The sequence below is a fragment of the Martes martes genome (assembly GCF_963455335.1).
Source record: "Martes martes genome assembly, chromosome: 2".
NCBI classification, from domain to species: Eukaryota; Metazoa; Chordata; class Mammalia; order Carnivora; family Mustelidae; genus Martes; species Martes martes.
Window position 1 is genome coordinate 126136774 of NC_137889.1, and position 12330 is coordinate 126149103.

General features: G+C 44.9%; 1 protein-coding gene across 2 annotated transcripts in view; it reads left to right on the top strand.

Moving 5' to 3' along the window:
• The window catches only part of JADE1 (jade family PHD finger 1), a 59118-nt gene extending 47412 nt beyond the window's left edge, over positions 1-11706 (top strand). For both annotated transcript variants that reach the window (XM_080796115.1, XM_080796116.1), the window contains exons 10-11: positions 4926-5043; positions 8638-11706. In XM_080796115.1, coding sequence (XP_080652241.1) covers positions 4926-5043; positions 8638-9548 — 1029 coding nt within the window. In that variant the 3' untranslated portion in view covers positions 9549-11706. The remainder of the gene's footprint in view (positions 1-4925; positions 5044-8637) is intronic.
• The last annotated feature ends 624 nt before the right edge of the window (positions 11707-12330 follow it).

Here is a 12330-nt window from a genome sequence, read left to right on the forward strand (position 1 = left end):
GTGCCAGTGACAGGCTCACCAAGGAGAGCTAGGCACTGCTTCTCTGGCCCACCCTCATTTCTTGGCTAATTCACAGGGACATTCCCGATACCGTCCCCAGGGGCGAGCAGGCAGTGGGTGCCGATGTGTGTGCATGAACTTACATACACTTGCGTATCTGTTCCCGGAGGTTGTCCTGGCAGTGAGGTGCTAAGTCATTACTGAGGCAGAGTATATACTGTGCGTGTGTGCTCGTGTGTCCCTGTCCATGTGTGTCTGTGGTGTGTCTGTGGGGGGCTGGGGTGGGCTAGCTGGCAGACAGGGCTGTCTCATCTATCTGAGGAGCCCCGAGTAGTGTTCAGTACACTACTTGATCCGACTACTGGATTGTGAACGTAGTGGCTTTTGGCTGCCTGGAGCCTTGGCTGATGGCACTTCCTTCAACGTGTGGCTGCTTTGTGCCTCCCCAATTCTCCATTATCTTTGGAGCCCCAGTCTGGACCTCCCTACCTGCTACAGGAATAATTAGGATTGGGCTGTCTTCCCTCCAGGGCCTCCTGTTCCCCGTAGGTAGTTTCTGACTGAGGTTGCTAATTGGGGATGCATCTTAGAGCACCTTCTGCGGCAACTCCCCTGACTGCCAGCTACGATTAAATTCATTAGTGCACAGGAGCTGGGACCCAAGCTCTCTGGCCTGGAGCATCCTGCACTGAAAGGCACCCCAGTGGCCTGAAACAGTTACCGCGTCACCCCGAAGCACCTCACTTATTAGCAGGGAATGATTCACCTGCCTGGGAGAGGATCTGACACAGAGATGATTTGAAATGAGAGTGTAGGCAAAGAGCAGGGATAAATCGGAGGAGTATTAAGCTGAAAAATCCAGCTCTCATAGAGACCTGTGTGGCCCCGCTTAAAGATGGCTTGGTGCGGAAGTATTTAGTGTTCATTAGAGATCCTTTCCGTAGGAGACCGAGTGCCGGAGGGCCAGCTTGTTGCAACACCCCCTCTTTGACCAGGTACGGATTCCAGATTCAGGGGGAGGCTGAGCGGGAGGAGGGTTTGTGAGGCTCTTGTGCTGCTGTACCCCCCCTGGTGGTGAGTGTAAAGAAGACCTCGCCTCTACCACCTGTGTGTGGCATTTGTAAGAGAGGGAGGAGAAAGGGATTCAGAAAGATAAACTGGAGTCCTGCTAAGAAGCCATTATTCCCAGCCTGACGACCGCTGTACATGGGGTTGCATGAGCTATGGAGTCAGATAGTCCTCAGGAGGGAGGACGAGAAGTCTAAATGTTTGGACTGTGTTTGTCTCATGATCACCACAGAATAAAAGTGTAGAAAATGCTTGTGGTGTACTAACTCTTTTCTGTACTTCAGCTACTCAGATTAACACGCACTTATTATAATTAAATTCTAAACATTTTTTTTGGAGTCCTTACTGTTGGTTTTTAAGTAGAATGATACCGATGATGTACGAGAAACAGGGAATAAATCAGGATTTTTGTGTGTGTGTGTGTGGCATTACTTACAATTATTAAAAGCCTAGGCCATTTTAGGGAATTTAGTGTCTGTTTAAAAATGGGCTTATTATAATGAAAAATAAGTTTCCAGAATTTGCCACAAGGCCAGCGATGGTGGAAGCTTTAAAAAAACATTGAAATCCGTACTGTGCTCCTGAGAGCCGCACAGTGCTTTGTAATTATAGACAATTAAGTATATCAGGCCAAAGGTTTATCAGGGCAGGGGTGACCGGAACAAATCCTAAATTACTTTTTCAATTAAGTTACAGTTCTTCTAATTCACATAGTAGTAGTTCATAGCAGATATGCAGAAGCCATGGATACATGGGATTATAATCAAGGCTGTGGTTGGTTCTAAACTGACAAATGAGTAGCCTTCATTAGAAATGCAAACAACTGATGAACGATAATGTTAATAGCTCTTTCTTGCAAATACACACCTCTGGGCATTCCACACCTGGGTACAGTTCTGGATGGCAAAGTTAGGTGGCAGGAGTGCATTTTAGGAAGGCTTGGGAACCCCCATTTTTAAGAAGATGCAGTTGCTGAAGTGTGGTCCATGGCTGTGTCAAGTTCCCGAGGCTGCCACTTCACTCTGGTGGAATCCCTATCCCCTAGACATTGTCTTTTACAAGATGCAGTAAATGAGAACTTTCTCAGAGACCTGCCTCCTCTGCACTTGGGGCTCATGCGAAGGGGCCAGCTCCTGGGAGACTGTCCTACTCAGCACTCAGTGGAATGGTCACCTCTGAGAATCTGATAGAGGCTACAGGTGTCCCCAAACAAAATGCATGTTGAGCTTTAGTGTGCGAGCAGTGTTTGGGATTCAAGAAAACTCCTTAAGACCATTCTTGGATTCTTGTGGGCAGTGGTTCTCAGAGCGCGGGCCCCAACCAGCAGCAACAGTACCTGGAAACGTAACAGAAATGCAGAGTTTTGGACCCCACCTCTGACTCCAGAAACGGGGGTGGGGGTGGTTAGTGGCCAGCTTCCTGTGTTTTAGGGTCCCCTTATGTTTCTGTTTGAGAATCACAGGTTTGGGGGAAAGCCTGACTCTAGTATAGTGTGGTGTGAGGATGCACCCATGAACTGGTTTTTTTGGTAACTCCTCACTGGCAACTGCAAGAGGATGAAGGAGGGGAAGATGTTTGGTTGAGTGGCGCACAGGAAGGGCGGAGCATCCAGGAGCAGCTGGGGCTGCTGGTGGAAGTTGTCCTGTGAGGAGTGTTTTGTGCATAGGAGGAGGAAGGTTTAGTGTGCTTACTAGTCTAAATGTGGTCAGCCAGGGCTAGGTTATTCAGGAGTTCATTTGTCCCAATGAAAATCCACCACGGCCTTGGCATTTTGGGGTTACAGGTAGAGGTTTCTTATCAGAGATCATGAGGGCATAGTAGTGGAATTTGTCCACTTAGCAGTCAGGGTGGAAGCCTTTCCTGGGGATAGTGGTTGAAGCAATCAGAATTAAATTTAAATAATATGCAAAGTTCAGGTACCCTGGTTTCCTTATTTTCTGTTTTCATGGATACTTTCAAGTCAGCTCTAAGTATCTTGGCTGTACATCTGACTTGAATAGAGTAACCTCGCTTGTTCTGAGGATGTCAGAATTTGTTTCTGTTTCCTATTTCCAGAAGTCAGATTCCTTGATGTAAAAACTGTTGGCCAAAAGTTTTTAATCTGTGATATAGACCTAGTCTTGCCTCTTCCTCTCTTTGGCCTTCCATGCTCAAACCCCTGCCCTGGTGGAACAATACTTACTAAAGATAATAGCCTGTGAACCACTCCGATCCCCATACTGGTCAGGATTTTTAGAAAGGACATCTTCCTGGCCTGGGGCTCTGAGGCTGTCAGAACAGGCTCTGGCCAGGGTGAATTACACCAAAATAGTATTGACTCTGAGATAGAGCGATTTTCTTCTCAATTCTTTAATTCTGAGATTACACATACACATGCACACATGTCTATACATCAAGAAGAGCTGTTAGGAGGATGCTGAGTAGTCTGCCAGGTGATTGAGGGTCAGCAGAAACCTGACTGGGTGCTCCTGCGTTAGGCCCGGAAACCACCATGATGCAAAAAAGAAGAAAGCCAGCCAGCCATCCTGTCCCTCTTTATGCCTCCTGTCCTCTTGGAGACAAGACAGCTGTGAACACAGGAAGAGCAGCTGGAATGGTTAGAGTTCAGAAAGGACTGGAAACCTTAGGGGAGGTGCTTGCACAGAAGCCAAAGTGCCAAGTCCCGTGTGTGGGGCCTGTTGCCACCCTTATGGGAAAGGTCGGGAACCCTTCAGCTTGTTCAGTCGAGGTGGCAGGGAAAGGGGTTGCCCGCACCTCAGGAGGACAGAGGTGTTAAGGGAGTGTCGCCGTGCTGTGCCTGAGGTAGAGGCCCTGCACTCCCGCCGCCAAGCTCTAATGGGCCTCTGGTCTTCATCTTCCTGAAGAGGTTTAATTGTAGCTCTGGGGTGTTGAATTTGACATTTGTATTTTCAGGTGCATGCAATCTAGTCAGGTTTCTCAGTAGGCTTGAAGACTGAGGAGTTAAGGGCATTAATTAACTAGTTATTTTGTTTTCGTATCAACTGGTCATAGGTGGCTTTAAAAATGGGGAACAAATCTATGTGTCGATTAGTTCATATTGGTTAGTGGGTGTATACGTGGGTTCCCCAGCAGCTATGGTCAGATGCCAAATGGAGCTTTTAGTACTTGGCTCTTTTTTGTCACTTACGGATGAATGTGGAAGAGGGCAGTGGCAGTTGGTGGTGGTGATACAGGGAGATGGACTTGAGATGCTGACAGCATATCAGTAGCAAAGCAAGGAGGACATTTCCTAGGTTTACATTCTAGAGGAAAGCAGTAGCTACCTGCAGGCTGCAGGCATTTCAGATGGTGTCCGGTTGATAAGTTTACTCGGATTCTGGTACCCATTTGGTCTAGTGGGCTTGGTGCAGAGATCAGTTTTGGCAGGTGTGGGTAAGGGTGCTCCTGTGATGGCCCTTGACCCTGTGCTTCCATAATTCCAACTTCAAGAGATGCTTGATAAAGTGGCTTCTGAACTGCTTGAAAGCCTCCCATCATAGAATTCATGGGGAGTGGCTCCTGAGGGGTGGTATGCAGAGCCCCTTGGCAGGAAGTGGCATGTCTGGCCTTGGACCCCAGTGGTCTTTCCTGCTGGGATGAGCCTCAGGCTGGGTGTGGTGGACGAGGCAGGGCTTCTGTTCAAGGTCCCCACCCATTCTCTCTTCCATGTTGCTGCCTACGCGGAATCCTAGTTAGCAGCCCAAAAGTGGTTTAGAGATTGGATAAAATGTTGAAGTACATCTTGATTTCGACGTCACTCACAGCCCTAGTAGAACACATTTCTCAGGTAAAGAAAAAACACTGAAGTACCGTTATGATGTGTTGCTTACTTAGCGTCTTTATTCTCTACGTTCTAGGTTCGGAACCTCACTTACATGGTGACCCGCAGGGAAAAGATTAAGCGGTCTGTGTGCAAAGTCCAGGAACAGATATTCAATCTTTACACTAAGCTCTTGGAGCAAGAAAGAGTTTCAGGTATGCATTAAGCTCTTGTAGGTCAAACAATAGTGCAGGGGTTTGTAAGCCTTCCCATTCTGGAAAAGGAAAAAAAAAATAGTTTCTTTAATTTTCTTTTACGTATGCTATAGGAGAATCTTGGAAGCACTGACTGAGGTTTCTATTTCAAGAAAATCTTTGGGCATCTGAAGCATCACAGTATAGGGAAAAGGGCTTTGGATGTGACCTCTGTGACCTCAAATAGGGATTGAATCCTATATCCTTTACTTATAGGCCAAACACAAGCAAGCCCAAGTTTTCGGAGGCTTCCCCATTTCCTCCTGTGTAACATGAGGATGATATCTCAGGCTACCTACTGGGAGCTCTTGTGAGACTTGAGTAGAACAGCAACTTCTCTGGTGTGTTGCAAAGCACCTGATAATTGGAAAGTGTCATGGGGATACCCATAAAGACTTACAGATTGTCTGGTCTTTGGATCTACCTTGTAAGGTGTGATAAATAAGATCTGTTAAGACAGTATGCTTAAGGCACACATCCATGTTGAGATAACATTTCCAATGCACATTTTGGTGTAGGTGGAAGGTTGGATGTTTTTGAGATTCAGCACCAAGTGTTTATTTAGTGCCCTCTCTTCTACATTGCTCTGGGTTAGGCAGAGTGAATAAGGAAACGAAGATACATACTTCCTCTGTTGTGGAGAGCACATCTGTTACTTGGAGGTGGGGTGCATGCTAGGGCAAGTCCTTGAACCTCTCTGGGATCCTGGATCTGTAAGAGGGGCTGGGTTCAGAATCTCCACATCCCCTCGGTCTCTGAGTACTGACATTCTGTGACTGTGAATCCCACAGAGCCAGCGTTCGGAGGCTCTCAGGCAAGGAGATCACGGAGTGGATCGGGCAGGTCTTGGGTCTTCAGAGCCCTGTCCCCAGGCCCAAGCACTTGCTTTGTGTGGCCACAGAGGGCTAGCTTTTCCTGCTGCGGTGACTTTTTGTCTCTAGATGGCTGATGCATAGGAGCAACAAAGAAGTGGTTATACCCTATTACATTGAAGTCCAAATTCTGGTTTACCTAAAACTAGCCAGATGAATGGAACTAGACTTAAGTTGGTCAGCTGAACAAAGAGAAACAAGCTTAGGGAGTTTTGAATGGTATTCTTGAGGCGTTGTTACATAGTGAATACTAATGGCATTAACTTACTAATGTTACTTAGATAATTTTCTTCCCAAGAAGAAATATTTTCCAGATGTATCATTAGCTAGAGTTTATAGTTGTAAAACTTAAATTTTTGTTAAGTAGGGTTCATCAGGGAAAGCAGTTTGATTCAGAGTGTCTCAAGTGAACTTCTTTCATTCATTATTCCTACTTGAATGCAAATACATGGGACCTATTTTATCCCTTGTCTTTGTGGCCTCCTGTAAACAGCTGTCTGCAGATGCCCCAGCTTCTGGCCAGCATAGGCCGAGCTACCTGTGCTGCCCTTGAGCAGGATCCTTAATGCTGTGGCACAATTGCGGAGTTGTGCCATTGGAGGGCTTTCTGTGACTCTGGTTAAGTTGTTATGTAATGAGTGATTACCTATAAAAATAAGCCGTAAAGAGCATTTTCATCTGATTTCGCTTAAGAGTCATTTTTATTGCAGGCAGCTTTTTGCATTTCATGGCTCAGGTTTTTATTTGGGTAAGTGATTGAGATTCTTCACCAGATTCTTCACCAGGTTAGGAAGTGTTTTGTGTAACATAGCTGTAAGGAAATCCTACTGCTATCCCAGAAAAGGTAAACAAACCCTTCTTCCCCATACTAAGTGTGATGGGTTGAAAGCAACATTAATCTTTCTTCAGGCTGCCACAGGGAATGAAGTGGAAACCCTTTAGGATGCCTCCTCCCACCCTCCTTTCCAGTTTTAGACTTTCAGCTGTAGTCTTACTCATGCCACAGGTGGATCCCCAGTCTTAGAAGATAGGTGGTTCCAGGTGAGGAGGAGATGGCCACAGCTTAGCCATGTCGGTCAGGGTCCATGGTTTGGACGTGTGTGGGAAGGTGAGAACGGCAGGGCTGTTCTGCTGGAGGAGCATGTCCTCAGTGGGGACCATGCTTCCAGGTCCTGAGGCCAAGGCTTTTCAGAGACATGGATCCCAGGTAGATGGAACTCAGAGTTTAGAAAATGTCGGTCCCTCTTACCTTTGTTTTCCCACAGTAGGTGACTGAGGAAGAGAAATGGGAGTGTGGCATGAAGGTTGACCTGAAGGTTTGATCCTTGAGAAAGCAGGCAGTCTCCGGCCCAGTGGATTGTAGAACTCCCTCCCCTGTGGCGCCCACATGCCTTCGTGTTCGGAGCGCTCCATCAAACTCCGTTGTGTTTGGAGTTGCTTGCTCTGTTCTGTTCACATGTGGTGCCTGTGTCTGTGGAGCAAGGAGGTCTCGACCCGACTCCTGCCTGGCAGAGCCTTGCTTTCCTGGCGGTTTATACCTTATGGGAGACAGAACATGAAAACAGCTCTTTATAGAGCTCCCAGAGGCTCTTGCAGAAATGTGGTCCTTGTGATAAACTCCAGTGTGTTATGAATTCTTGTTTTTCACGCTGAGGGTTATGATTCCTTAGTTGGTTGTGAGATGAATTCAGTGGGTCACTACCAGCATTGAAAGCAAGTGACATGTCAGTGCCACATCTGGTGGAGAAGGCTAATATGATTTCATGAAATGTGAGCTCTTACTGCATTACATTGTGAAATTTTAGTTATTGTGATTTGCAGCAAAAATGTTTCCAAAACACCATTTTAACTTATCCTTCTCGTGTTGGGTGACAGTTCAGTTTACTTCCACAAATAGGCTTTGTTTATAATAGTGAAGATTTAAAAAACATTTACTAGGTATCAAGAATGATTTTAAACTAAACCTTCCTTTCTCGTTTCATGTACTTATAGTTATTTATCCTCATCATAGCCCCACGAGGGTACATTTACTTTGGAGAAAGAAACTAAAGATTTTCATTTACTTATTTATTTGAGAGAGACTGCGCCAGTGCAAGAGAGGGTGCAGGGAGGAAGGGCAGGAGGCAGAGGCAGAGGGTGAGTCTCAAGCGGACTCCATGCTGACCATGGAGCCCGACGCAGGGCTGAGTCCCGTGACCCAGAGATCACAACTGAGCCGGAAATCAAGAGTTGGGTGCTTAACCGACTGAGCCACCCAGGTTCCTTGGAGATTGAAACTTCTAAGGCCCCATTTGCTGCCCTTGTGATGCTCTCTTTCTTGTCTCAGAGGCAGATGCCTAACCAGGTGCAGGGGCCGAGGCAGTGCTTGACCAGGGCATTCTGCATGGATTCCTCTTTGAAAGTCAGATCACTTGTTTTGTTTGAAGGAGAATGTTTCTCTTGGAAAGATGTTTCATGAAAACTTCTGTGAGCTTCAGCTATTTTAGAAAATACAGCGTATTAAATTGAGTCTACAGACTGAATGCAGATTCTCAAGGCGGGTAATATTTCTTATAGACTGGGTGGTTGTGTGTTGTACTTTTGGGTGGGAAGTTTGCATTACTAGGGCCATGCTCAGGTTCTAGAATTTTATTTTTTTGGATCTGCTTCTGTAATTTTTTTCTTTGTGGTTATATGTTCATAGGTGTGCCTTCTTCCTCCTGCTCCTCCTCCTCACTGGAAAACATGCTTTTGTTTAACAGTCCTTCTGTGGGCCCTGATGCTCCCAAGATAGAGGACTTGAAATGGCATTCTGCGTTCTTCAGGAAGCAAATGGGTACTTCCTTGGTTCATTCGCTGAAAAAGCCCCATAAGCGAGATCTGTTGCAGAACAGCACTGGGAGTGGAGGCAAAACCCTGCTGAAGCAGCCGGACCTGTGTGGGAGAAGGGAGGGGATAGCGGTCCCAGAGAGCTTTTTGAGTTTTGAAAAGACCTTTGCAGAAGCACGTCTCATATCAGCACAGCAGAAAAATGGGCTGGTGATGCCAGACCATGGGGACAGAAGAGACCATCGTTTTCATTGTGATCTCAGTAAGGGAGACTTAAAGGACAGACCTTGTAAACAGAGTCACAAGCCTCTCAGGTCCACAGACGTGTCCCAGAGGCACCTGGACAACAGCAGAGCTGCCGCCTCCCTGGGAGCGGGGCAGGCAGCACCTGGCACGAGGAAGGAGATAGTGCCCAAGTGCAACGGCTCCCTCATCAAAGTAAACTATAACCAGACTGCAGTCAAAGTGCCTACAACGCCTGCCAGCCCAGTGAAAAACTGGGGAGGATTCCGGATTCCAAAGAAAGGGGAACGGCAGCAGCAGGGAGAGGCCCACGAGGGGGCCTGCCACCAGCACTCAGACTACCCCTATTTGGGCTTAGGCCGAGTTCCAGCCAAGGAGAGGGCAAAGAACAAATTAAAATCTGACAATGAGAATGACGGGTATGTCCCTGATGTAGAGATGAGTGACTCAGAGAGTGAGGCATCAGAAAAGAAATGCATACACGCCAGCAGCACTATCAGCCGGAGGACAGATATTATCAGGAGAAGCATTCTGGCCTCTTGATGAAACCGAGATGGCGTGGGGTGCCGCGGGCTTGTCGTGGAGTTGCTAGACCAGAGCTCTGATGTGGGGGGACAAGCAGAACCCCATCACTCCTGAGCTACACAAACACATTTACTTGCAAGTCAGATTGAATTTTTTTTTCAGAGTGCTTTATGAATCACTGTTGTGAGAAGTGTGTTATCTGCAACTTGTTGAGGAAACACAAGAGTAGATTGTAACCCTCAGACATTAGTACTTGAGGCTGAATTAAACACTAAGATAAGAATGACTGAAATAAGTCTTCAGAGGGCAAGGCTTACGGAAGCCTCCTGAGTTTGTATTGCCCTCTGTATTCTTCCCAAAGCACAAACTCTTGGTTACCTGAATATGCGGAATCAGATGCAGTTCTTGAGAAACCCTCATGTACCGTTTAATAGCCCATAGAACTTACTTCCTAGGACTGTGGTAGATGTTGAAGTCATATTTATACTTTGGCCCACAAGGCTGTTTTTGTTGCATTGTAGTTAGAGGCAGCAGCTCCGAAGCTTCAGTGACTCTAGGGAATTCATGTGTAAATGAGAACAGTTGGGGAAGAGAATTAAAAAAAAAAAGGTCAGATTTAGAAGATCTGAAAGGGCAGGGCGGAGCTGCTGCAACTTGCAGATTTAGGGTCAGTATAGCAAGGTCCTGTTGCTGAAGCACTTGAGTGTGTTGTGGGTATGGGACTGGTGGAGAGAGAAGCCATTAGAAAGTTCTGTGAGAAAGGGCAGTTGGTCCCATTTTTATCAGTCCTCTTGACCTTCCTCTTCCCCAACCACTTCCTTTTGGGCCAACTTGGGATCTCCCTGGCCTTTGGCAATACCTGGCCATCTGGCTTCCAACAATACTAATGGCTATTCAAAGTTCAAGCGATGAACTTCCAGACTCTGGTGACATACTTCCCAGAGCCAACCACTATTGCGTATGTTGAGGAATCCGAGCTTCCAATATGAACGGATTCCTTAAGGAAAAGGAAAAGAAAAAAAAAGAAAAAAGAAAAAAAAAAGCAAAATAGGTTATATTTTAAAAACAATAGAAAGGCAATAAGTTGCGATAACCTCTTACCATTGACCAAGGTTATACGGGAAAGAGACTGAAGTGTAATAGGTTTCCTGGAGTCAGAGTTCTAAGCTCCAATTCGTAACTTGGACTTTCTAATTGCAAATGGCAATAACTAGTAAGTTATCAGCAATAATGAATTTAGCATTAAATTTGAGTACAATGTTCTGTTTTTGCACTCACTGCAGTGCGTATGTATTAAGACAGTGGATAGTGTTAAGGTCCTGTTAATTTTCTTTGGAATTCAATGTAGTTGTGAATCAAACTTAAGGAAAGTTTAAGTAGCAATGAAATTTAGAATTATGGGCACTTGGAACAAGCCCAACTTCCCCCAAATTATCCTTAGTTTGTTAATATCAGTATTCAGATTCCTGATTCATTTATACATCTGTTTCCATGTGGCAGGGACATTCTGATACTTAACGAGGGATGCTTTGAGTTCTGTAGTTACCTTTCAAGTCTTCCAGGTGATTGTCAACAGCAAAAAAGGCTTATGGAATTCCATCTTGCTATGCAAGTTTTATTGGATGATCAAATAGTAGATCTGACACATCCCCATTGTATGTATGACATTTTCAAACCAAGTCTTAACTTTTCGAATACATTTTAGTAGCTAATTCAGGGGAGGGGAAAGAATGACCCAGGTTTTAGATTGACTATTTTTGAGCTATGGGGCTCATTCTGAAAGACTGCTGTCCAGATAAGCTGTTGCTACAGATATTAGGAGTTTCTTAATGAATCCAAGTTGTACATTTACTCATAGCATAATTTAAAAATCAGATTTTTTGCATATGAGCAAAAACGTTTTTGTTGGATACAGAAGAAGGTGGATACTTTTTACAGTTATCTTTTGACCACAGCAACAGCTCTGGGTGAGAGTAGAATATATAGAGGGGTAATCTGTCAAGCCATAGAAAGAAAATCTAAATTTTAGTAAGTATATGACCTCTCACCATTTTAAGAGGTACCAGATTCATTTGCACTATTTAGGAATGCTAGTTTTGTGCAAAAATAATGCCTTACCTGTTTTTCCCCACATTTAGGTTGAAAAGCTTTCAAATGTTCCAAGTTATGCTGAACCAAAAAAAAAAAAAAACAAAAACAAAAACAAAAAAAACAAAAAAAAATAAAGAAAAACCCACACAAAAACAAAACACAACAATAAAAAGCCCACACTTTTTATTCCTGCTTTGAAATGCAAATGGTATAGAGCACGGTTTCTCTGACAGTGTAATGATAGCTTTGTAAGTTAGTTCACGTCCTGCTGGGAACTCTGTATGAGGCGGCCATACGCAGCACCCACCCACCCCACCCACTTGCACTCTCTTAGTAGGAGCCATTTGCTCTGCTTTTCCTTTCTTTTCTTTGAAGCTTTATCTTTCCTTGTGCATCCTGACCAAGAAATATCTTTGATTATGATCAATGTATTATGTCAAAATGTAGGCTAGTTAAACTTTTGTAAAGTTGCCTGGAATGTCATTTGTTAGGTTATAAACACAAAATCGAAAATGAAGGGTTCTATGTGTTGTGTACAAATCTTAATTATTTTGAAATGGACAAACTTGTCATTACATTTGTAACCTTGTACAGAGGATTTTTCACTATGTGCCTAGCTTGGTGTCCATTCAGCTAAAATTGGAAAAAAAAGGTGCATGAAGAGTTAAAAAAAATCAGAAATTAAACAAAGTATATGTAGAGATGACTA